The 26,325-nt window shown below is 45.4% G+C and overlaps 1 protein-coding gene and 1 long non-coding RNA gene across 8 annotated transcripts in view; one reads left to right on the top strand and one right to left on the bottom strand.

The window, feature by feature from the left end:
- LOC116365171 (probable GPI-anchored adhesin-like protein PGA18) overlaps positions 1 to 21,614 on the top strand; it is a 37,429-nt gene extending 15,815 nt beyond the window's left edge. For 2 of the 7 annotated variants that reach the window (XM_031817878.1, XM_031817879.1), the window contains exons 2-3: positions 16,053 to 16,108; positions 16,199 to 17,289. In XM_031817878.1, the coding sequence (XP_031673738.1) occupies positions 16,325 to 17,008 (684 nt within the window). In that variant the 5' untranslated portion in view covers positions 16,053 to 16,108; positions 16,199 to 16,324 and the 3' untranslated portion in view covers positions 17,009 to 17,289. Of the gene's footprint in view, positions 1 to 15,829; positions 15,963 to 16,052; positions 16,109 to 16,198; positions 17,290 to 19,355; positions 19,875 to 19,964; positions 20,021 to 20,118 lie in introns of those variants that run through there. The other 5 variants (XM_031817875.1, XM_031817877.1, XM_031817876.1 and 2 more) reach the window with 5 other exon arrangements.
- On the bottom strand, positions 300 to 15,646 carry LOC116365173 (uncharacterized). Its single transcript, XR_004208072.1, has 2 exons — positions 15,459 to 15,646; positions 300 to 780 (listed from the first exon to the last, which is right to left on the bottom strand). It is a non-coding gene; the product is annotated as an uncharacterized LOC116365173 (long non-coding RNA).
- Positions 21,615 to 26,325: the final 4,711 nt, after the last annotated feature.

The raw sequence follows: 26,325 nt of genomic DNA, 5'->3' as shown, positions 1-26,325 counted from the left end.
TTCCATCCAATCATGGCGCTATATAATACTGTGAGTTTAATTTGTTCTGGATTTGGGGACTGTGAAAAGACCCCTGGTGGCATGTCTGGTGGGGTAAGTGTGTGTGTTGACTATGCAAACAATGAGGAATTAAAACAAGAAATGCAGTCAACCTTTCCTCAACTTCCAGAAACAAAGGTAAACAAATCTGTTTCCACAAGTGGTGTGATCCACAATCCCTTTTTCCCCAGACCCAGTCTGTCCCCAATCAGCAAACGTTTGGTAGACAGAAGAGAAACCCACATTTAAAAGACACGGCATTTTGGAAGTCAAATTGTTTATTGAACAAATCATGCAAGAGTAGCAGGAACACCAGGCCAAATCAGATGTCAATTTTAGTCGTATGGTTACGAAAACAATTCATACCATTGTAGTGTTCACCCCTGTAAACAATTTGCATGACGATGCATAAGTTTCTTCAAATGGAGGCACAGCAACAGGGGAAAGACGATTAAGGAGTTGGGCAAACCAAATTATGATCTCCCTATCTAGCTTGTCGAGGGGTCGGGCCGTCTGTTCAAGGCCGCTTCTGCAGAGGTATGGTTGGCAGTTGCTTCAGCTGAGGCTCGGGCTGCTTCTGCAGAGGCATGGTTGGCAGTTGCTTCAGCTGTGGCATTTGGACCCTGCGTCACACTTGCCAGGGTATTGTGGCCAGTAGCTTTAGCATTTGGACCAGACACCACACTTTCTTGGGATATGGTTGTTCAGGTCCAGTGTAGGCAGGATGCCCATAAGCTTCACCTAGGAAACAAAGAATTACGGTAAAATGCCAGCCTTAAGCTATTGGAACTAGACTGTGATTTTAACTGAAGTAGTAATTATTGTCTCTCCCCCACGTGGAGGTTCGTGCTTTCTGATTGGCTCAATGTCAAGTTGTCAGACAAAGTCAGGTTCATCCGCACACAGCAGGTATGTATTTTGTTCTAGCAAGATAAGCAACGGCCTTCTACCGTGATAAGCACCAATCCCCACTCAGACAATGAATGCTAGACATTGAAAGAAAGTTGATTTGAACAACAAGAGAGCAAATATGAGTTTCTAAAATATTTCCCTCAACATTTCTATGGTTGTATTTTGACTTGGCTACTTTGAAGCAAGGTAAGACATGCCTCATAATATCAAGAAAAATGGTCCAGGTTTCAAACAATATAGCTTTGGTAAAGATAGACCTAACTGTCTTCTGGTAGATGGAAAGGCTTTCCCAAAAACATTCTCTATTATTATGTTCACCAGATAAAAAGTAGCCTATCAGATTGACCTGTTAGAATGATATCATGAATGATATCATCAATCCAGTGGCCTTTTGTTCTCATGTGTGTTACAGAAACACTGCTAACCCAACAACAGTGCTAGGTGCCTGTACTACAGAAACACTGTTAACCCAACAACAGTACTAGGTGCCTGTACTACAGAAACACTGCTAACCCAACAACAGTGCTAGGTGCCTGTACTACAGAAACACTGCTAACCCAACAACAGTACTAGGTGCCTGTACTACAGAAACACTGCTAACCCAACAACAGTGCTAGGTGCCTGTACTACAGAAATACAACTAACCAAACAGTGCTAGGTGCCTGTACTACAGAAACATTGTTAACCCAACAACAGTACTCTGTGCCTGTACTACAGAAATACAACTAACCAAACAGTGCTAGGTGCCTGTACTACAGAAATACAACTAACCAAACAGTGCTAGGTGCCTGTACTACAGAAACACTGCTAACCCAACAACAGTACTAGGTGCCTGTACTACAGAAATACAACTAACCCAACAGTACTCTGTGCCTGTACTACAGAAATACAACTAACCAAACAGTGCTAGGTGCCTGTACTACAGAAACATTGTTAACCCAACAACAGTACTCTGTGCCTGTACTACAGAAACACTGTTAACCCAACAACAGTACTAGGTACCTGTACTACAGAAACACTGCTAACCCAACAGTACTAGGTGCCTGTACTACAGAAACATTGTTAACCCAACAACAGTACTAGGTGCCTGTACTACAGAAACATTGTTAACCCAACAACAGTACTAGGTGCCTGTACTACAGAAACACTGCTAACCCAACAACAGTACTAGGTGCCTGTACTACAGAAACACTGCTAACCCAACAACAGTACTAGGTGCCTGTACTACAGAAATACAACTAACCAAACAGTGCTAGGTGCCTGTACTACAGAAACACTGCTAACCCAACAACAGTGCTAGGTGCCTGTACTACAGAAGCACTGCCAACCCAACAACAGTACTAGGTGCCTGTACTACAGAAATACTGCTAACCAAACAGTACTAGGTGCCTGTACTACAGAAATACAACTAACCAAACAGTGCTAGGTGCCTGTACTACAGAAACACTGCCAACCCAACAACAGTACTAGGTGCCTGTACTACAGAAACACTGCTAACCCAACAACAGTACTAGGTGCCTGTACTACAGAAATACAACTAACCAAACAGTGCTAGGTGCCTGTACTACAGAAATACAACTAACCAAACAGTGCTAGGTGCCTGTACTACAGAAACATTGTTAACCCAACAACAGTACTCTGTGCCTGTACTACAGAAATACAACTAACCAAACAGTGCTAGGTGCCTGTACTACAGAAATACAACTAACCAAACAGTGCTAGGTGCCTGTACTACAGAAACACTGCCAACTCAACAACAGTACTAGGTGCCTGTACTACAAAAACACTGCTAACCCAACAACAGTACTCTGTGCCTGTACTACAGAAACACTGCTAACCCAACAACAGTGCTAGGTGCCTGTACTACAGAAGCACTGCCAACCCAACAACAGTACTAGGTGCCTGTACTACAGAAATACTGCTAACCAAACAGTACTAGGTGCCTGTACTACAGAAACACTGCTAACCCAGCAACAGTACTCTGTGCCTGTACTACAGAAACACTGCTAACCCAACAACAGTACTCTGTGCCTGTACTACAGAAATACAACTAACCAAACAGTGCTAGGTGCCTGTACTACAGAAACACTGCCAACTCAACAACAGTACTCGGTGCCTGTACTACAGAAACACTGCTAACCCAACAACAGTACTCTGTGCCTGTACTACAGAAACATTGTTAACCCAACAACAGTACTCTGTGCCTGTACTACAGAAACACTGCTAACCCAACAACAGTACTAGGTACCTGTACTACAGAAACACTGCTAACCCAACAACAGTACTAGGTGCCTGTACTACAGAAACACTGCTAACCCAACAACAGTACTAGGTGCCTGTACTACAGAAACACTGCTAACCCAACAACAGTGCTAGGTGCCTGTACTACAGAAATACAACTAACCAAACAGTACTAGGTGCCTGTACTACAGAAACACTGCTAACCCAACAACAGTACTAGGTACCTGTACTACAGAAACACTGCTAACCCAACAACAGTACTAGGTGCCTGTACTACAGAAACACTGCTAACCCAACAACAGTACTAGGTGCCTGTACTACAGAAACACTGCTAACCCAACAACAGTGCTAGGTGCCTGTACTACAGAAATACAACTAACCAAACAGTGCTAGGTGCCTGTACTACAGAAACATTGTTAACCCAACAACAGTACTCTGTGCCTGTACTACAGAAATACAACTAACCAAACAGTGCTAGGTGCCTGTACTACAGAAACATTGTTAACCCAACAACAGTACTCTGTGCCTGTACTACAGAAATACAACTAACCAAACAGTGCTAGGTGCCTGTACTACAGAAATACAACTAACCAAACAGTGCTAGGTGCCTGTACTACAGAAACACTGCTAACCCAACAACAGTACTAGGTGCCTGTACTACAGAAATACAACTAACCCAACAGTACTCTGTGCCTGTACTACAGAAATACAACTAACCAAACAGTGCTAGGTGCCTGTACTACAGAAACATTGTTAACCCAACAACAGTACTCTGTGCCTGTACTACAGAAATACAACTAACCAAACAGTGCTAGGTGCCTGTACTACAGAAACATTGTTAACCCAACAACAGTACTCTGTGCCTGTACTACAGAAACATTGTTAACCCAACAACAGTACTAGGTGCCTGTACTACAGAAACATTGTTAACCCAACAACAGTACTAGGTGCCTGTACTACAGAAACACTGCTAACCCAACAGGACTAGGTGCCTGTACTACAGAAACACTGCTAACCCAACAACAGTACTAGGTGCATGTACTACAGAAACATTGTTAACCCAACAACAGTGCTAGGTGCCTGTACTACAGAAACACTGCTAACCCAACAACAGTACTAGGTGCCTGTACTACAGAAATACAACTAACCAAACAGTGCTAGGTGCCTGTACTACAGAAATACAACTAACCAAACAGTGCTAGGTGCCTGTACTACAGAAACATTGTTAACCCAACAACAGTACTCTGTGCCTGTACTACAGAAATACAACTAACCAAACAGTGCTAGGTGCCTGTACTACAGAAATACAACTAACCAAACAGTGCTAGGTGCCTGTACTACAGAAACACTGCCAACCCAACAACAGTACTAGGTGCCTGTACTACAGAAACACTGCTAACCCAACAACAGTACTAGGTGCCTGTACTACAGAAATACAACTAACCAAACAGTGCTAGGTGCCTGTACTACAGAAATACAACTAACCAAACAGTGCTAGGTGCCTGTACTACAGAAACATTGTTAACCCAACAACAGTACTCTGTGCCTGTACTACAGAAATACAACTAACCAAACAGTGCTAGGTGCCTGTACTACAGAAATACAACTAACCAAACAGTGCTAGGTGCCTGTACTACAGAAACACTGCCAACCCAACAACAGTACTAGGTGCCTGTACTACAGAAACATTGTTAACCCAACAACAGTACTCTGTGCCTGTACTACAGAAACATTGTTAACCCAACAACAGTACTCTGTGCCTGTACTACAGAAACACTGCTAACCCAACAGTGCTAGGTGCCTGTACTACAGAAACACTGCCAACCAAACAGTACTAGGTGCCTGTACTACAGAAACACTGCTAACCCAACAGTACTCTGTGCCTGTACTACAGAAACACTGCTAACCAAACAGTACTAGGTGCCTGTACTACAGAAACACTGCCAACCCAACAACAGTACTAGGTGCCTGTACTACAGAAACACTGCTAACCCAACAACAGTACTCTGTGCCTGTACTACAGAAACACTGCTAACCCAACAACAGTACTCTGTGCCTGTACTACAGAAACACTGCTAACCCAACAACAGTACTCTGTGCCTGTACTACAGAAACACTGCTAACCCAACAACAGTACTCTGTGCTTGTACTACAGAAACACTGCCAACCCAACAACAGTACTCTGTGCCTGCTCACTTGAATTAAAGGGTAACTACACAAAATAAATCTAATTTTCATAGGATTTCCCCAGACCTTAAAGGTGGTCTGATTAAAAATAAAAAACCGTTTGTGTACTTCCAATGATGTTGTTTTTATATTAAGAAAGTGTGACTGAGAGCAAAAACATGAAAATAAAAAAATGACAATAGTAGGCCTACCAATACAGTATAGAGTGTTCACTCACTCCCCATTGTGAGTGAAAAGGCACTTTGGTGATACAATTATCACCTTCTGTTGACAGCCGTACAGCTTTCTCTAACCATTTTTATTTTGTTTTACATGTTGTGGTGATTGTCTTCAAAATTGCTTCCACGGGACTTAAAAAGCTAAATGAACATGACAAGACCTGAATGAACTGTAAAAGGCCTTGAAAATAAAAAGCTTGTGGTACGCTCAGTGCTCCATTGACACTTCAGAGATACGCTTGTTTTTGTGACAAAGATTTTTTTTAAACAGCAATTTTGCATTAATATGAACAGCATATATTAAAATATTTACGTGGTGTGTCATTAAATCGATAACCATCTTACCTCTATATTGGTTTCTTCACGCATCGAGTCAACAGAAACAACCCTCTTTCTGGTAAGAAGAGGGGCGGGGGGTATGCCTTATGATTAACGAGACGTGGTGTGATCATAACAACATACAGGAACTGAAGTCTTTTTGTTCACATGACTTAGAATTCCAACACAATCAAATGTCGACCGCATTATCTACCAAGGGAATTCTCTTCGATTATAATCACAGCCGTATATACCCCCCCCCCCAAGCAGACACATCGATGGCCCTGAACAAACTTTATTTGACTTTATGCAAACTGGAAACCACATATCCTGAGGCTGCATTCATTGTAGCTGGGGAATTTAACAAGGCTAATCTGAAAACAAGACTCCCTAAATTGTATCAGCATATCGATTGCGCAACCAGGGCTGGTAAAACTCTGGATTATTGTTATTGAAACTTCTGCGACGCATATATGGCCCTCCCCCACCCTCCTTTTGGGAAAAGCTGACAACGACTCCATTTTCTTGCTCCCAGCCTACAGACAGAAACTAAAACAAGAAGCTCCCGTGCTCAGGTCTGTTCAACACTGGTCCGACCAATCTGATTCCACACTTCAAGACTGCTTCGATCAAGTGAATTGGGATATGTTCCGCATTGCGTCCTACAACAACATTGACGAATACGCTGATTCGATGAGCGAGTTCATTAGAAAGTACATTGATGATGCATATCAACGATTAAAACATTCCCAAACCAGAAACCGTGGATTGATGGCAGCATTCGTGAGAAACTGAAAGTGCAAACCACTGCTTTTAACCAGGGCAAGGTGACCGGAAACATGACCGAATACAAACAGTGGAGCTATTCCCTCCGCAAGGCAATCAAACAAGCTAAGCGTCAGTATAGAGACAAAGTAGAGTCGCAATTCAACGTCTCAGACACAAGAGGTATGTGGCAGGGTTTACAGTCAATCACGGATTACCAAAAGAAAACCAACCCCGTCGAGGACCAGGATGTCTTGCTCCCAGACAGACAAAATAACTTTTTTGCCCGCTTTGAGGACAATACAGTGCCACTGACACGGCCCGCAACCAAAACCTGCGGACTCTCCTTCACTGGAGCCAAAGTGAGTAAAACATTTAAACGTGTTAACCCTCGCAAGGCTGCAGGCCCAGACGGCATCCCCAGCCGAAATCCTCAGAGCATGCGCAGACCAGATGGCTGGTGTGTTTACGGACATATTCAATTAATCCTGATCCCAGTCTGCTGTTCCCACATGCTTCAAGAGGGCCACCATTGTCCCCGTTCCCAAGAAAGCTAAGGTAACTGAGCTAAACGACTACCGCCCCGTAGCACTCACCTCCGTCATCATGAAGTGCTTTGAGAGACTAGTCAAGGACCATATCACCTCCACCCTACCTGACACCCTAGACCCACTCCAATTTGCTTACCGCCCAAATAGGTCTACGGACGATGCAATCGCAACCATACTGCACACTGCCTTAACCGTTCTGGACAAGAGGAATACCTACGTGAGAATGCTGTTCATCGACTACAGCTCAGCATTTAACACCATAGTACCCTCCAAACTCGTCATCAAGCTCGAGACCCTGGGTCTCGACCCCGCCCTGTGCAACTGGGTACTGGACTTTCTGACGGGGCGCCCCCAGGTGGTGAGGCTAGGTAACATCTCCACCCCGCTGATCCTCAACACTGGGGCCCCACAAGGGTGCGTTCTGAGCCCTAAACCTAATCCTGTACTCCCTGTTCCCCCACGACTGCGTGACCATGCACGCCTCCAACTCAATCAAGTTTGCGGAAAACAACCTCACATTCAACGTCAACAAAACAAAGGAGATGATTGTGGATTTCAGGAAACAGAGGGAGCACCCCCCTATCCACATCGACGGGACAGTAGTGGAGAGGGTAGTAAGTTAAGTTCCTCTGCGTACATATCACGGACAAATTGAATTGGTCCAACCCCACAGACAGCGTGGTGAAGAAGGCGCAGCAGCGCCTCTTCAACCTCAGGAGGCTGAAGAAATTCGGCTTGTCACCAAAAGCACTCACAAACTTCTACAGATGCACAATCGAGAGCATCTTGTCGGGCTGTAACACCGCCTGGTACGGTAACTGCTCCGCCCACAACCGTAAGGCTCTCCAGAGGGTAGTGAGGTCTGCACAACTTTTTCACTCCGGACGCTTTATCTGGACACGATTCGTCAGGACCTCCAACAGCCGAAGCTAAGTAGTAACATTAACATGATGCCTTCTAATTGCAGCCGCTGTACTCGCCTTACGGCGAGGATAGCTGTGCTGCAAGCCCAGCTTCAGACGCAATCGTTAGGCAAGGGTAATTTCAGTGTAGGAAAGGATGAAATAGCGTCTGTGGCACCAGTAAGTACAGATAGTAGTGTAAATCCCCTGGCACAGTCCCCGCAGCCGGACAACTTTCTCACGGTTTCTGGAAGGAAATGCTGTAGGAACGCTCAACCGGTGTCGCTCATTCAGCCGACAGAAACTTTCAACCGGTTTTCCCCATTAAGCAGCGGGTCGGAGTCAGAGGCCGATTCTTCTCTGGTCTCTACTCCTCCCGTTACGGGGTCTGAGATGCCGAAGCTTCCCACCATTAGCTCTGACAAATTGAAAACTCTAGTCATTGGCGACTCCATTACCCGCAGTATTAGACTTAAAGCGAATCATCCAGCGATCATACACTGTTTACCCGGGGGCAGGGCTACCAACGTTAAGGCTAATCTGAAGATGGTGCTGGCTAAAGCTAAAACTGGCGAGTGCAGAGAGTATAGAGATATTGTTATCCACGTCGGCACCAACGATGTTAGGATGAAACAGTCAGAAATCACTAAGCGCAACATAGCTTCTGCGTGCATATCAGCTAGAAAGATGTGTCGGCATCGAGTAATTGTCTCTGGCCCCCTCCCAGTTAGGGGGAGTGATGAGCTCTACAGCAGAGTCTCACAGCTCAATCGCTGGTTGAAAACTGTTTTCTGCCCCTCCCAAAAGTTAGAATTTGTAGATAATTGGCCCTCTTTCTGGGACTCACCAACAAACAGGACCAAGCCTGACCTGCTGAGGAGTGACGGACTCCATCCTAGCTGGAGGGGTGCTCTCATCTTATCTACCAACATAGACAGGGCTCTAACTCCTCTAGCTCCACAATGAAATAGGGTGCAGGCCAGGCAGCAGGCTGTTAGCCAGCCTGCCAGCATAGTGGAGTCTGCCATTAGCACAGTCAGTGTAGTCAGCTCAGCTATCACCATTGAGACCGTGTCTGTGCCTCGACCTAGGTTGGGCAAAACTAAACATGGCGGTGTTCGCCTTAGCAATCTCACTAGGATAAAGACCACCTCCATTCCTGTCATTACTGAAAGAGATCATGATACCTCACATCTCAAAATAGGGCTACTTAAGGTTAGATCCCTTACTTCAAAGGCAATTATAGTCAATGAACTAATCACTGATCATAATCTTGATGTGATTGGCCTGACTGAAACATGGCTTAAGCCTGATGAATTTACTGTTTTAAATGAGGCCTCACCTCCTGGCTACACTAGTGACCATATCCCCCGTGCATCCCGCAAAGGCGGAGGTGTTGCTAACATTTACGATAGCAAATTTCAATTTACAAAAAAAAAAAAGACATTTTCGTCTTTTGAGCTTCTAGTCATGAAATCTATGCAGCCTACTCAATCACTTTTTATAGCTACTGTTTACAGGCCTCCTGGGCCATATGCAGCGTTTCTCACTGAGTTCCCTGAATTCCTATCGGACCTTGTAGTCATAGCAGATAATATTCTAATCTTTGGTGACTTTAATATTCACATGGAAAAGTCCACAGACCCACTCCAAAAGGCTTTCAGAGCCATCATCGACTCAGTGGGTTTTGTCCAACATGTCTCTGGACCCACTCACTGTCACAGTCATACGCTGGACCTAGTTTTGTCCCATGGAATAAATGTGGTGGATCTTAATGTTTTTCCTCATAATCCTGGACTATCGGACCACCATTTTATTACGTTTGCAATTGCAACAAATAATCAAATCAAATCAAATCAAATGTATTTATATAGCCCTTCGTACATCAGCTGATATCTCAAAGTGCTGTACAGAAACCCAGCCTAAAACCCCAAACAGCAAGCAATGCAGGTGGAGAAGCACAGTGGCTAGGAAAAACTCCCTAGAAAGGCCAATACCTAGGAAGAAACCTAGAGAGGAACCAGGCTATGTGGGGTGGCCAGTCCTCTTCTGGCTGTGCCGGGTGGAGATTATAACAGAACATGGTCAAGATGTTCAATGTTCATAAATGACCAGCATGGTCGAATAATAATAAGGCAGAACAGTTGAAACTAGAGCAGCAGCACAGTCAGGTGGAAGTTGAAACTGGAGCAGCAGCATGGCCAGGTAGACTGGGGACAGCAAGGAGTCATCATGTCAGGTAGTCCTGGGGCATGGTCCTAGGGCTCAGGTCAGTTGAAACTGGAACAGCAGCATGGCCAGGTGGACTGGGGACAGCAAGGAGTCATCATGTCAGGTAGTCCTGGGGCATGGTCCTAGGGCTCAGGTCCTCCGAGAGAGAGAAAGAAAGAGAGAAGGAGAGAATTAGAGAACGCACACTTAGATTCACACAGGACACCGAATAGGACAGGAGAAGTACTCCAGATATAACAAACTGACCCCAGCCCCCCGACACATAAACTACTGCAGCATAAATACTGGAGGCTGAGACAGGAGGGGTCAGGAGACACTGTGGCCCCATCCGAGGACACCCCCGGACAGGGCCAAACAGGAAGGATATAACCCCACCCACTTTGCCAAAGCACAGCCCCCACACCACTAGAGGGATATCCTCTAATCTGCTTAGACCACAACCAAGGAACATCAAAAGTCGTGCTATAAATTCACAGACAACACAAAGATTCCTTGATGCCCTTCCAGACTCCCTCTGCCTAACCAAGGACGCCAGAGGACAAAAATCAGTTAACCACCTAACTGAGGATCTCAATCTAACCTTGCGCAATACCCTAGATGCAGTTGCACCCCTAAAAACAAAAAAAATGTCTCATAAGAAACTAGCTCCCTGGTACACAGAAAATACCCGAGCTCTGAAGCAAGCTTCCAGAAAATTGGAACGGAAATGGCGCCACACCAAACTGGAAGTCTTCCGACTAGCTTGGAAGGACGGTACCGTGCAGTACCGTAGAGCCCTTACTGCTGCTCGATCATCCTATTTTTCTAACTTAATTGAGGAAAATAAGAACAATCCGAAATTCCTTTTTAATACTGTCGCAAAGCTAACTAAAAAGCAGCATTCCCCAAGAGAGAATGACTTTCACTTTAGCAGTGATAAATTCATGAACTTCTTTGAGGAAAAGATTATGATTATTAGAAAGCAAATTACGGACTCCTCTTTAAACCTGCGTATTCCTCCAAACCTCAGTTGTCCTGAGTCTGCACAACTCTGCCAGGACCTAGGATCAAGAGAGACGCTCAAGTGTTTTAGTACTATATCTCTTGACACAATGATGAAAATAATCATGGCCTCTAAACCTTCAAGCTGCATACTGTACCCTATTCCAACTAAACTACTGAAAGAGCTGCTTCCTGTGCTTGGCCCTCCTATGTTGAACATAATAAACGGCTCTCTATCCACTGGATGTGTACCAAACTCACTAAAAGTGGCAGTAATAAAGCCTCTCTTGAAAAAGCCAAACCTTGACCCAGAAAATATAAAAAACTATCGGCCTATATCGAATCTTCCATTCCTCTCAAAAATATTAGAGAAGGCTGTTGCGCAGCAACTCACTGCCTTCCTGAAGACAAACAATGTATACGAAATGCTTCAGTCTGGTTTTAGACCCCATCATAGCACCGAGACGGCACTTGTGAAGGTGGTAAATGACATTTTAATGGCATCGGACCGAGGCTCTGCATCTGTCCTCGTGCTCCTAGACCTTAGTGCTGCTTTTGATACCATCGATCACCACATTCTTTTGGAGAGATTGGAAACCCAAATTGGTCTACACGGACATGTTCTGGCCTGGTTTAGATCTTATCTGTCGGAAAGATATCAGTTTGTCTCTGTGAATGGTTTGTCCTCTGACAAATCAACTGTAAATTTCAGTGTTCCTCAAGGTTCCGTTTTAGGACCACTATTGTTTTCACTATATATTTTACCTCTTGGGGATGTTATTCGAAAACATAATGTAAACTTTCACTGCTATGCGGATGACACACAGCTGTACATTTCAATGAAACATGGTGAAGCCCCAAAATTGCCCTCGCTAGAAGCATGTGTTTCAGACATAAGGAAGTGGATGGCTGCAAACTTTCTACTATTAAACTCGGACAAAACAGAGATGCTTGTTCTAGGTCCCAAGAAACAAAGAGATCTTCTGTTGAATCTGACAATTAATCTTAATGGTTGTACAGTCGTCTCAAATAAAACTGTGAAGGACCTCGGCGTTACTCTGGACCCTGATCTCTCTTTTGAAGAACATATCAAGACCATTTCGAGGACAGCTTTTTTCCATCTACGTAACATTGCAAAAATCAGAAACTTTCTGTCCAAAAATGATGCAGAAAAATTAATCCATGCTTTTGTCACTTCTAGGTTAGACTACTGCAATGCTCTATTTTCCGGCTACCCGGATAAAGCACTAAATAAACTTCAGTTAGTGCTAAATACGGCTGCTAGAATCCTGACTAGAACCCAAAAATTTGATCATATTACTCCAGTGCTAGCCTCTCTACACTGGCTTCCTGTCAAAGCAAGGGCTGATTTCAAGGTTTTACTGCTAACCTACAAAGCATTACATGGGCTTGCTCCTACCTATCTCTCTGATTTGGTCCTGCCGTACATACCTATACGTACGCTACGGTCACAAGACGCAGGCCTCCTAATTGTCCCTAGAATTTCTAAGCAAACAGCTGGAGGCAGGGCTTTCTCCTATAGAGCTCCATTTTTATGGAACGGTCTGCCTACCCATGTCAGAGACGCAAACTCGGTCTCAACCTTTAAGTCTTTACTGAAGACTCATCTCTTCAGTGGGTCATATGATTGAGTGTAGTCTGGCCCAGGAGTGGGAAGGTGAACGGAAAGGCTCTGGAGCAACGAACCGCCCTTGCTGTCTCTGCCTGGCCGGTTCCCCTCTTTCCACTGGGATTCTCTGCCTCTAACCCTATTACAGGGGCTGAGTCACTGGCTTGCTGGGGCTCTCTCATGCCGTCCCTGGAGGGGGTGCGTCACCTGAGTGGGTTGATTCACTGTTGTGGTCATCCTGTCTGGGTTGGCGACCCCCCCCTTGGGTTGTGCCGTGGCGGAGATCTTTGTGGGCTATACTCAGCCTTGTCTCAGGATGGTAAGTTGGTGGTTGAAGATATCCCTCTAGTGGTGTGGGGGCTGTGCTTTGGCAAAGTGGGGGGGGTTATATCCTTCCTGTTTGGCCCTGTCCGGGGGTGTCCTCGGATGGGGCCACAGTGTCTCCTGACCCCTCCTGTCTCAGCCTCCAGTATTTATGCTGCAGTAGTTTATGTGTCGGGGGGCTGGGGTCAGTTTGTTATATCTGGAGTACTTCTCCTGTCCTAGTCGGTGTCCTGTGTGAATCTAAGTGTGCGTTCTCTAATTCTCTCCTTCTCTCTTTCTTTCTCTCTCTCGGAGGCCCTGAGCCCTAGGACCATGCCCCAGGACTACCTGACATGATGAATCCTTGCTGTCCCCAGTCCACCTGGCCATGCTGCTGTTCCAGTTTCAACTGACCTGAGCCCTAGGACCATGCCCCAGGACTACCTGACATGATGACTCCTTGCTGTCCCCAGTCTACCTGGCCATGCTGCTGCTCCAGTTTCAACTTCCACCTGACTGTGCTGCTGCTCTAGTTTCAACTGTTCTGCCTTATTATTATTCGACCATGCTGGTCATTTATGAACATTGAACATCTTGACCATGTTCTGTTATAATCTCCACCCGGCACAGCCAGAAGAGGACTGGCCACCCCACATAGCCTGGTTCCTCTCTAGGTTTCTTCCTAGGTATTGCCCTTTCTAGGGAGTTTTTCCTAGCCACCGTGCTTCTACACATGCATTGCTTGCTGTTTGGGGTTTTAGGCTGGGTTTCTGTACAGCACTTTGAGATATCAGCTGATGTACGAAGGGCTATATAAATAAATTTGATTTGATTTGATTTGATTTGCACAACGCATCACCGGGGGCAAACTACCTGCCCTCCAGGACACCTACACCACCCGATGTCACAGGAAGGCCATAAAGATCATCAAGGACAACATCCACCTGAGCCACTGCCTGTTCACCCCGCTATCATCCAGAAGGCGAGGTCAGTACAGGTGCATCAAGGCAGGGACCGAGAGACAGAAGCTGTTTTTCAATCTCAAGGCCATCAGACTGTTAAACAGCCACCACTAACATTGAGTGGCTGCTGCCAACATACTGACTCAACTCCAGCCACTTTAATAATGGAAATTGATGTAAAAATATATCACTAGCCACTTTAAACAATGCTACTTAATATAATGTTTACATACCCTACATTACTCATCTCATATGTATATACTGTACTCGATACCATCTACTGCATCTTGCCTATGCCGTTCTGTACCACCACTCATTCATATATCTTTATGTACATATTCTTTATCCCTTTACAATTGTTTGTATAAGGTAGTAGTTTTGGAATTGTTAGGTTAGATTACTCGTTGGTTATTACTGCATTGTCCGAACTAGAAGCACAAGCATTTCACTACACTCGCATTAACATCTGCTAACCTTGTGTATGTGACAAATAAAATTTGATTTGATAGCGTTGGTAAATTCACTCTGGCTATCTACTCCGATTTCAGAGCACTCTCATCTGTGTGACAGAACGCAGAACAACTGATGCATTTACAAATGTGCAACATCTGCTGAATATGACCGATGTCAGTAAACGTAGACAACATAAGTCATTGTTTGTCAAGAACGCTATAGATAACATGTTAACAGCCTAACCAGCTCTGCTACACTGAGTAAAATGGTCAGTGAGGTGTTCTCTTGTTTCTGTCATTACACAGGCCACAAATAACAGCCTGATTAACTCTATGCAAAGGACATGTGTTGTGCTGCATGAGGCAAATGTTGTTCACTCCAGATATTGACAGGTTTTCTGATCCACGCCTCTACCTTTAAAAAAAAGTTCTGCCATCAACAGATATTTGTATTCCCAGTCATTTGAAATCTACAGATTAGGTCCTAATGAATTGATTTCAATTTACTGATTTCCTTAAACTAACTGTAACCCAGTAACATTTTTGAAATTATTGCATGTTGCATTGACAGTTTTGTTCAATATATAAAAGGGTAACTCTCAACCCCAATTTCAGCTTTTGCCCAACCCCCTAAAATAAAATAAAATGCATTCAGGTGAGAAGTAGTGCGTGGAGGGAAATGACTCATCAATACAGCATTCATTTTCGGTGAGGATAAACATAGTTGCACATGATCCCAACACTTGCTCACTAAAGCATACTTACCAGAAGTCCACTGGCATGATTTGATAATACAATGATGTGCATTGCAAGCAAATATGGTTCTGGACAGATAGCTTACAGTGATAAAACACTGCATTTCTGACATCTATTTCCCCTTGCAGTGTATGTTGGAATCCCCCATGGGGTACAAAACAAATCTTTGCAATTGGCTCAATCTGGAATGGGTGGGTAGAGTTCACTCTTTAAAACTGTCGGATTGGTCCATGATGTGTAAACTCCACCCTCCAGCAGACCAGTGCACACCAGCTGCATGAAATCAAGAGCACCTAATCGCAATTGGGAAAATGAACCAATTGAAATTAAGTTCATTGGTTGACACCTGTACATAATTAGTCATTCAGGTAAGAAGGGTCTGGGATTCCTTTATGAGGTGCAACCAAAACAGCTGTTAGACATTGCAACAGGGATATTCTGGCAGGGTGTCTGTCTAGCATTAGTTCTTAATACGGTTGTGATAACTAATATGGCTTTTGGACTCTCTTTGAGGTTAGTTTTTCAATGTATTCATCTGATTGGTTTACCTTGTCTTAAAGTGTTTACTGTTTATTTATGTTTAACTGTCTGAATGTTTTATAGTGTTTCTTGGATTTGTTGCCTGCTAATTGGAGGGATAACGTGCTTTACCCTTCAAGGTGCGTTTTGGTTCAAAGTAATTTAAATCACAGTCTAGTTCCAATGGCTTAAGGCTGGAATTTTACCACAATGTTTTCTTTGTTTCCTAGGTGACGCTTATGGGCATCCTGCCTGCACTGGACCTGAACCAACTGGATCCCAAGCAAGTGTGGTGTCTGGTCCAAATGCTAAAGCTATTGGCTACAATAGCCTGGCAAGTGTGACGCAGGGTCCAAATGCCGCAACTGCCAACCATGCCTCTGCAGAAGCGGCCGTCGGCCCCCGCGCCTCAGCTGAAGCAACTGCCAGCCATACCTCTGCAGAAGCGGCTGGCCCCCGCGCCTCAGCTGAAGCAACTGCCAGCCATACCTCTGCAGAAGCGGCCACAGGCCCCCGCGCCTCAGCTGAAGCAACTGCCAGCCATACCTCTGCAGAAGCGGCTGGCCCCCGCGCCTCAGCTGAAGCAACTGCCAGCCATACCTCTGCAGAAGCGGCTGGCCCCCGCGCCTCAGCTGAAGCAACTGCCAGCCATACCTCTGCAGAAGCGGCCACAGGCCCCCGCGCCTCAGCTGAAGCAACTGCCAGCCATACCTCTGCAGAAGCGGCTGGCCCCCGCGCCTCTGCTGAAGCAACTGCCAAACATACCTCTGCAGAAGCGGCCGTCGAACCCCGCGCCTCAGCTCAAGCAACTGCCAGCCATACCTCTGCAGAAGCGGCTGGCCCCCGCGCCTCAGCTCAAGCAACTGCCAGCCATACCTCTGCAGAAGCGGCTGGCCCCCGCGCCTCAGCTGAAGCAACTGCCAGCCATACCTCTGCAGAAGCGGCCACAGGCCCCCGCGCCTCTGCTGAAGCAACTGCCAAACATACCTCTGCAGAAGCGGCCGGCCTTGCACAGACGGCCCGACCCCTCAACAAGCTAGATAGGGAGATCATAATTTGGTTTGCCCAACTCCTTAATCGTCTTTCTCCTGTTACTGTGCCTCCATTTGAAGAAAAGGGCAAAGGTAATTGAGGTGAGGAATTATGCAAACTAATGCGCTTGTTTGAAATGAGGAACTCCTTCACCATACGACAAAAATGTACCTCTGATTTGGCCACTATTGCTGACACTTAGGTTGTACGGTTATGATTTTGATTTGGCCTGGTGTTCCTGCTACTCTTACATGATTTGTTCAATAAACAATTTGACTTCCAAAATGCCTTCTCTTTAAATGTGGGTTTCTCTTCTGCCTACCATATGTTTGCTGATTAGGGACAGACTGGGTCTGGAGGAAAAGGGATTGTGGATCACACCACTTGTGCAAACTCATTTGTTTACCTTTGTTTCTGGTAGTTGAGGAAAGGTTGACTGCATTTCTTTTAATTCCTCATTGTTTGCATAGTCAACATGCACACACTTAACCCACCAGTTATGCCACCAGGGGTCTTTTCACAGTCCCCAAATCAAGAACAAATGAAACGCACAGTGTTATAGAGCCATGATTGGCTGGAACTCCCTTCCATATAGCGCAAGAGACCAGCTAACCGGGATTAAAAAAACAAAGGAACCCCTCACGGCACAACGCCTCTCCCCCATGTGAACTACTGGTTGTGTGTATGTGTAACAGATGCACAAACACACTAATGCATTAACATATGTAAATTGCCGTTGCTAGGTAAAGCCCCGCCTTATCTCAGTTCACTGGTCACTGTAGCAGCACGCGCTCCAGCAGGTATATTTCACTGGTAACCCCCAAAGCCAATTCCTCCTTTGGCCACCTTTCATTCCAGTTCTCTGCTGCCAATAACTGGAACGAACTGCAAAAATCGCTGGAGACTCTTATCTCCCTCACTAACTTCAAGCACCAGCTGTCAGAGCAGCTCACAGATCATTGCACCTGTACATAGCCCATCTGTAAATAACCCATCCATCTACCTCATCCCCAAACTGTATTCATTTATTTATTTTGCTCCTTTGCACCCCAGTATCTCATTCATCTTCTGCACATCTATCACTCCAGTGTTTAATTGCTATATCATAATTACCTCGCCACTATGGCCTATTTTATTGCCTTACCTCCCTAATCTTACCTCATTTGCACACACTATATATATTTATTTTTTCTACTGTATTATTCTGTATGTTTGTTTATTAGATGTGTAACTCTGTGTTGTATGTGACGAACTGCTTTGCTTTATCTTGACCAGGTCGTAGTTTTAAATGAGATCTTGTTCTCAACTAGCCTACCTGGTTAAATAAAGGTATAATTAAAAACAAAAAACAAAAACTAGCCTACTGATCTGACGGCACTTGTTATGTTAACAATATCACTGAAAATATCAAAAAAGCATCTTCAACAGAGGGGATCAAGCTGATTCTATACCATTTTACAGAGGCCAGTTCATGAAGGAAGGCTTGCTCATGAAAGTTTTTTAGCAAGCGTCTATGACAAATCAGGACAGGTCGTTTCACAGAGCAGCCATTACGAAAACGGTGATCACTAAGGTCATTACAGAAAACACCAGACTGATACCTATCAGGATTATTTGTGAGGGTGACATCAAGGAGAGTAGCCTTTTCTGGGTGTTTGGAGTCATACCTTGTGGTATTGCTGATAATCTGAGATAATCCTCCCACCAGCCTGCTCTGGTGCGGTGTGCATTTTGGAACATTCTGAATAGGCCTACCACCGTGTGCACATTAATGCACTTAAAATGTGAAGAAATACTCGTTTTTCAACATTTGGATCTTAACATTCTGATCTGTTCCATCAGCCTTATGAATTGATACAGCATATACCTCCACTATACTACTTTGATACACATCAGTGGGGGTTAAGAATTGAGTACACGAAATGTCCATTGAAAACAAAGTGGTACACCTGCGTATATCCTCCATTACACCACTAACTGTACGATTTGAGAAGAGCGCTTCTCCCTCACTGCTTTTGCCTTTTCACATCACCTTCCGTAGACCGGTGCACTGCGGTTCAGGTTAGTAGAACTCCCTCATAGGCTGCATTACCAAGGCATCCCAATTCTGATATTTTTTTTTCACTAATTAGTCTTTTGACTAAGATCTGATGTGAAAAGATCTGATGTGATTGCTCAAAACATTAATAATTGGAAAAAAGATTAGAATTGGGCTCCCTGTGTAACACAGCAATAGGTCAGTTTCTACAGCTAAAGTGAGGCAACGCAACAACCAATGGTTGCGTGCCACAACATCAACTGTGTCATCCTCTGACATATGATGTGGTTAGCTGATACTTAAAATACCTATCAAGGCGATGTAAGATCTGGCAGACTTCAGCAACATCTAAGCTTTGGAAAGTGGCTGAAGTCTGTTTGGACGCAATCACAATTGCTGGCAAAACGGCTGACTTGATTGGTGAAAAGACCAATTAGTGGGAACAAGATCAGAATTTGGCAGCTACAGACGACTGAACATGTATGAAATGTAATATGCGTTCATCAATTGTCTGTTTTTTTGTAAGTTGTTGAACTGAATTTGGTCTCTTTCTTTTGTCGTCCAATTCTCCCTCTGTTGTTCACCATACGGCAACAGATGACTGCACCTAATCGCATTTGGGAAATTGAACCAATGGAAATGAAGTTCATTGGCTGACAGCTGTACATAATTAGCCAGCCAGGGTAGAAGGGTCTGGGATTCCTTTATGAGGTGCAACCAAAACAGCTGTTAGAAATAGCATCCGGGATATTCTGGCAGGCTGTCGAGAATTAGTTCTTGAATACTGTTGTGGTTTTGATCACTAAAATGGCTGTGACTTTTGGACTCTCTTTGAGGTTAGTTTTTCAATGCGTTCATCTGGTTGGTTTACCATGTCTTAAAGTGTTCACTGGTTATTTATGTTTAACTGTCTGACTGTTTTGTAGTGTTTCTTGGATTTGTTGCCTGCTAATTGGAGGGATAACTTGTTTTACACTTAAAGGTGCGTTTTGCTTTACACTAATTCAGGTCAAATCACAGGTCTAGTTCCGATCCAAATGAAGGCTGGCATTTTACCACAATGTTTTCTTTGTTTCCTAGGTAACGCTCATGGGCATCCTGCCTACACTGGACCTGAACCAACTGGATCCTATGCCCAAGCAAGTGTGGTGTCTGGTCCAAATGCTAAAGCTACTGGCCAAAATGCCACGTCAGCAGAAGCTACTGGCCACAATGCCACGTCAGCAGAAGCTACTGGCCACAATGCCATGTCAAGTGTAAAGTCCGGCCCCGGCGCCTCAGCAGAAGCAACAGGCCCCGGCGCCTCAGCAGAAGCAACAGGCCCCGGCGCCTCAGCAGAAGCGTCCGGCCCCGGCGCCTCAGCAGTAGCGACAGGCCCCGGCGCCTCAGCAGAAGCGACAGGCCCCGGCGCCTCAGCAGAAGCGACAGGCCCCGGCGCCTCAGCAGAAGCGACAGGCCCCCGCGCCTCGTCAGCAGAAGCTACTGGCCACAATGTCACGTCAGCAGAAGCTACTGGCCACAATGCCACGTCAGCAGAAGCTACTGGCCACAATGCCATGTCAAGTGTAAAGTCCGGCCCCGGCGCCTCAGTAGAAGCAACAGGCCCCGGCGCCTCAGCGGTAGCGTCCGGCCCCGGCGCCTCAGCGGAAGCAACAGGCCCCGGCGCCTCAGCGGAAGCAACAGGCCCCGGCGCCTCAGCAGAAGCAACAGGCCCCGGCGCCTCAGCAGAAGCAACAGGCCCCGGCGCCTCAGCAGAAGCAACAGGCCCCGGCGCCTCAGCAGAAGCAACAGGCCCCGGCGCCTCAGCAGAAGCGGCAGGCCCCGGCGCCTCAGCAGAAGCGACAAGCCTTGAACAGACGGCCCGACCACTCAACTAGGGAGATCATAATTTGGTTTGGCCAACTCTTTAATCGTCTTATCCCTGTTACCTTTACCCTTTTCTGCAAGAGGCACAGTAACTGAGGTGGGGAAATGTGTGAACTAATGCGCTTGTTTGAAATGAGGATCTCCTTCACTTGTACATCGTCATGCAAATTGTATACAGAGGTGGATGATACAATGTTATGAATCGTTTTTATAAACCTACGACTAAATTGACTTCTGATGTAGCGATATTGCAGACACACTTTTAGGTTCTACGGTTATGCTTTTGATTTAGCCTGGTGTTCCTGCTACTCTTGCATGATTTGCTCAATAAACCATTTGACTTTCAAAAAACCTTGTCCTTAAAATATAATCTCTTCTGCCTACCATGTGCTTGCTGTTTGGTAACAGACTGTGGGCCTGGAGTAAAAGGGAATTTGCGTTTTTGTTATACACTTGTCTAAACAGATTTGTTTCTGGTAGTTCAAATTCTAAAGTTTTCTAACTTGTCAGAGCTCCCTCATATGTTCATACACTACCTGTCCCTTAGTGTAGGCTGTTTGCTTTACAGTAATCTGCCTTTTTCCACCAATGCCTAAAGAATGTGAATGCAGTGTAACTCATCGTCCCATTACCTGTCACTAACCTGTCCCAGGGACGCTGAAGTTTCTCCTTGACCTTATTCAGAAACATTAAATCAACTTGATACATTCTGACTGTTCTACAATGTTGGTCTGGCCAGACACATGGATGCAATCATATGCGTTCATTTATTTCAGCTGTGAAAAGTACTCCACTTGAAGTCGTTCAGACATTCCTTATGTCAACTCTCAATGTGGTCTTCTGCACAATCCATTTCTACCTGACCACAATGAGGTTGCACTCGCAGAAGCCCCTGACAGGAACTTCAATAGATTTTATAAAGGTGCTCTTAAGCTCTCACTTTGTACAACATTATCTAGAGACATAAATATGAATTTGTTCTTAAGCCTGGCTGGTGACTTTTTTTTTTTTTTTTTCCAACAATTTCAAGAAACACTTAGCGTTCTGACATTTTAGGACTGTCAAGCAACTAACCTCAGGGGAAAAAAACATCCTCACTGTCAGCTTTGTAATTTTCAGCAAACTTGATGGACAAAAATGTGTATGAACATAAGATTCAACAACAAACTGAACAAGTTCCACAAACATGTGACTAACAAATGGAATAATGTGTCCCGGAACAAAGGGGGGGTCAAAAGTAACAGTATCTGTTGTGGACACCAGATGTATTAAGAACTGCAGTGCATCTCATGGACTGCACCAGATTTGCCAGTTCTTGCTGTGAGATATTACCCCACTCGTCCAGCAAGGCACCTGCAAGTTCCCAGACATTTCTGGGGGGAATGGTCCTCACCCTCCGATCCAACAGGTCCTAGACGTGCTCAATGGGATTGAGTTCCGACCTCTTTGCTGGCAATGGCAGAACACTGACATTCCTGTCTTGCAGGAAATCACGCATAGAACGAGCAGTATGGATGGTGGCATTGTCATGCTGGAGGGTCATGTCAGGATGAGTCTGCAGGAAGGGAACCACATGAGGGAGGAGGATGTCTTCCCTGTAACGCACAGCGTTGAGATTGCCTGCATGACAACAAGCTCCGTCCGATGATGCTGTGACACACCGCCCCAGACCATGACGGACCCTCCACCTCCAAATGGATCCCACTCCAGAGTTCAGGCCTCGTGTAACGCTCAAACGTGAATCCGACCATCACCCCCGGTGAGACAAAACCGCACCTCGTCAATGTAGAACACTTTTTGCCAGTCCTGTCTAGACCAGCGACGGTGGGTTTGTGCCCATAGGCGACGTTGTTGCCTGTGATGTCTGGTGAGGACCTGCCTTACTACAACAGGCCTACAAGCCCTCAGTCCAGCCTCTGTCAGCCTATTGCGGACAGCCTGAGCACTGATGGAGGGATTGTGCTTTCCTGGTGCAGCTCGGGCAGTTGTTGCCTTCCTGTACCTGTCCTGCAGGTGTGATGTCCGCATGTTCCGATCCTGTGCAGGTGTTGTCACACGTGGTCTGCCACTCCGAGGACGATCAGCTGTCCGTCTTGCATCAATATAGCGCTGTCGTAGGCGTCTCACAGTACAGACATTGCAATATTTTGCCCTGGTAATCTGCAGTCCTCATGCCTCCTTGCAGCATACCTAAGGCACGTTCACTCAGATGAGCAGGGACCCTGGGCATCTGTATTTTGGTGTCAGTAGAAAGGCCTCTTTTGTGTTTTAAGTTTTCATAACTGTGACCTTAATTGCCTACCGTCTGTAAGCTGTTAGTGTCTTAACGACCGTTCGACAGGTGCATGTTCATTAAATGTTTATGGTTCATTGAACAAACATGGGAAACAATGTTTAAGCCCTTACAATGAAGATCTGTGAAGTTATTTGGATTTTTACAATTTATCTTTGATTGACAGGGTCCTGAAAACGGGACTTTTAGTTTCTGACAATTTGTTCATGGAGGAATTAAATCTAAAGCTGCAAGTGTGGACTCTAGTAAAATGTTTGATTAAAGCACTAAATTTGTCACAGAGGGAGACGTCCTCTGGCGCTGCTTTGAAACCTTTTTTTGGTGGGGGTGGGGGGGGTCTGAATGATTTGGATTCTGTGATCATTTATCCATGATCAGATCGATCTGAGTTTATAAACATTTTGTTCTGAAAATTATCTGATGACATTAATCTGATCCACATGTCACAGAATCCAGTTTGAGTGCTTTGAACAGGCCTACACCTTGCCATTTACTGGACAGGTTGAGGTACTACTCCTACACTTTCATAGGGAAACATGAGTAAACTGTAGTGAACAAAAATAAACACAACTTGTAAAGTGTTGATCCCATGTTTCATGAGCTGAAATAAAAGATCTGTTGCCAGAGGATTTAATGTTCAGTTTTTTACCATAAGCCGCCTCCAACTTGGCAGCACGTCCAACCGGCCTCCCAACCACAGACCACGTGTAACCACGCCAACCAAGGACATCCACAACCGGCTTCTTTACCTGTGGGATCGTCTGAGACCAGCCATCCGGACAGCTGATGACACTAAGGGGCATTTCTGTCTGTAATAAAGCCCTTTTGTGGGGAAAACTCATTCTGATTGGCAGGGCTTGGCTCTCAAGTGTGCCAGGCCCACCCACATCAAATCAAATTTGAATTGTTCACATACACATGGTTAGCAGATGTTAATGCGAGTGTAGCGAAATGCTTGTGCTTCTAGTTCCGACCATGCAGTAATATCTAACAACTAATCTAACCTAAAAATTTCACAACAACTACCTTATACACACAAGTGTAAAGGAATGAATCAGTAATGAATATGTAAATAAAAATATATGAATGAGAGATTGCCGAACGGCATAGGCAAGATGCAGTAGATGGTATAGAGTACAGTATATACATATGAGATGAGTAATGTAGGGTATGTAAACATTATATAATGTGGCATTGTTTAAAGTAGCTAGTGATACATTTATTACATCAATTTTTCCATTACTAAAGTGGCTAAAGATTTGAATCAGTATGTTGGCAGCAGCCACTCAATGTTAGTGATGGCTGTTGAACAGTTTGATGGCCTTGAGATTGAAAACCAGCTTCTGTCTCTCGGTCCCCGCTTTGATGCACCTGTACTGACCTCGCCTTCTGGATGATAGCGGGGTGAACAGGCAGTGGCTCGGGTGTTTGTTGTCCTTGATGATATTTTTAGCCTTCCTGTGACATCGGGTGGTGTAGGTGTCTTGGAGGGCAGGTAGTTTACCCCGGTGATCCGTTGTGCAGTCCTCACTACCCTCTGGAGAGCCTTACGGTATGGGCGGAGCAGTTCTTCATTGTAAAGGGCTTAAACATTGTTTCCCATGCTTGTTCAATGAACCACAAGAGATGAACCACCCAGTTATGAAAACTTAGGACACAAAAGAGGCCTTTCTACTGACTCTGAAAAAACACCAAAATAAAGATGCCCAGGGTCCCTGCTCATCTGCGTGAACGTGCCTTAGGTATGCTGCAAGGAGGCATGAGGACTGCTGATGTGGCCAGGGCAATAAATGTCCGTACTGTGAGACGCCTATGACAGCGCTACATTGAGACAAGACGGACAGCTGATTGTCCTCGGAGTGGCAACACCTGCACAGGATCAGTACATGCGAACATCACACCTGCAGGACAGGTACAGGAAGGCAACTGCCCGAGCTGCACCAGGAACGCACAATCCCTCCATCAGTGCTCAGGCTGTCCGCAATAGGCTGAGAGAGGCTGGACTGAGGGCTTGTAGGCCTGTTGTAGTAAGGCAGGTCCTCACCAGACATCACAGGCAACAACGTCGCCTATGGGCACAAACCCACCGTCGCTGGTCTAGACAGGACTGGCAAAAAGTGTTCTACATTGACGAGGTACGGTTTTGTCTCACCGGGGGTGATGGTCGGATTCACGTTTGAGCGTTACACGAGGCCTGAACTCTGGAGTGGGATCCATTTGGAGGTGGAGGGTCCGTCATGGTCTGGGGCGGTGTGTCACAGCATCATCGGACGGAGCTTGTTGTCATGCAGGCAATCTCAACGCTGTGCGTTACAGGGAAGACATCCTCCTCCCTCATGTGGTTCCCTTCCTGCAGACTCATCCTGACATGACCCTCCAGCATGACAATGCCACCATCCATACTGCTCGTTCTATGCGTGATTTCCTGCAAGACAGGAATGTCAGTGTTCTGCCATTGCCAGCAAAGAGGTCGGAACTCAATCCCATTGAGCACGTCTAGGACCTGTTGGATCGGAGGGTGAGGACCATTCCCCCCAGAAATGTCTGGGAACTTGCAGGTGCCTTGCTGGACGAGTGGGGTAATATCTCACAGCAAGAACTGGCAAATCTGGTGCAGTGCATGAGATGCACTGCAGTTCTTAATACATCTGGTGTCCACAACAGATAGTTACTTTTGACCCCCCCTTTGTTCCTGGACACATTATTCCATTTGTTAGTCACATGTTTGTGGAACTTGTTCAGTTTGTTGTTTAATCTTATGTTCATACACATTTTTGTCCATCAAGTTTGCTGAAAATTACAAAGCTGACAGTGAGGACGTTTTTTTCCCCTGAGGTTAGTTGCTTGACAGTCCTAATATGTCAGAACGCTAAGTGTTTCTTGAAATTGTTGGAAACCTTGATACCAAAAAAAGCAAGTCACCAGCCAGGCTTAAGAACAAATTCATATTTATGTCTCTAGATAATGTTGTACAAAGTGAGAGCTTAAGAACCCCTTTATAAAATCTATTGAAGTTCCTGTCAGGGGCTTCTGCGAGTGCAACCTCATTGTGGTCAGGTAGAAATGGATTGTGCAGAAGACCACATTGAGAGTTGACATAAGGAATGTCTGAACGACTTCAAGTGGAG

The sequence above is a fragment of the Oncorhynchus kisutch genome, unplaced genomic scaffold (genome assembly GCF_002021735.2).
Source record: "Oncorhynchus kisutch isolate 150728-3 unplaced genomic scaffold, Okis_V2 scaffold1179, whole genome shotgun sequence".
Taxonomy (NCBI): domain Eukaryota; kingdom Metazoa; phylum Chordata; class Actinopteri; order Salmoniformes; family Salmonidae; genus Oncorhynchus; species Oncorhynchus kisutch.
Note: the sequence above shows the minus strand (reverse complement) of the source record. Positions and strands in the feature narration are given on the sequence as shown.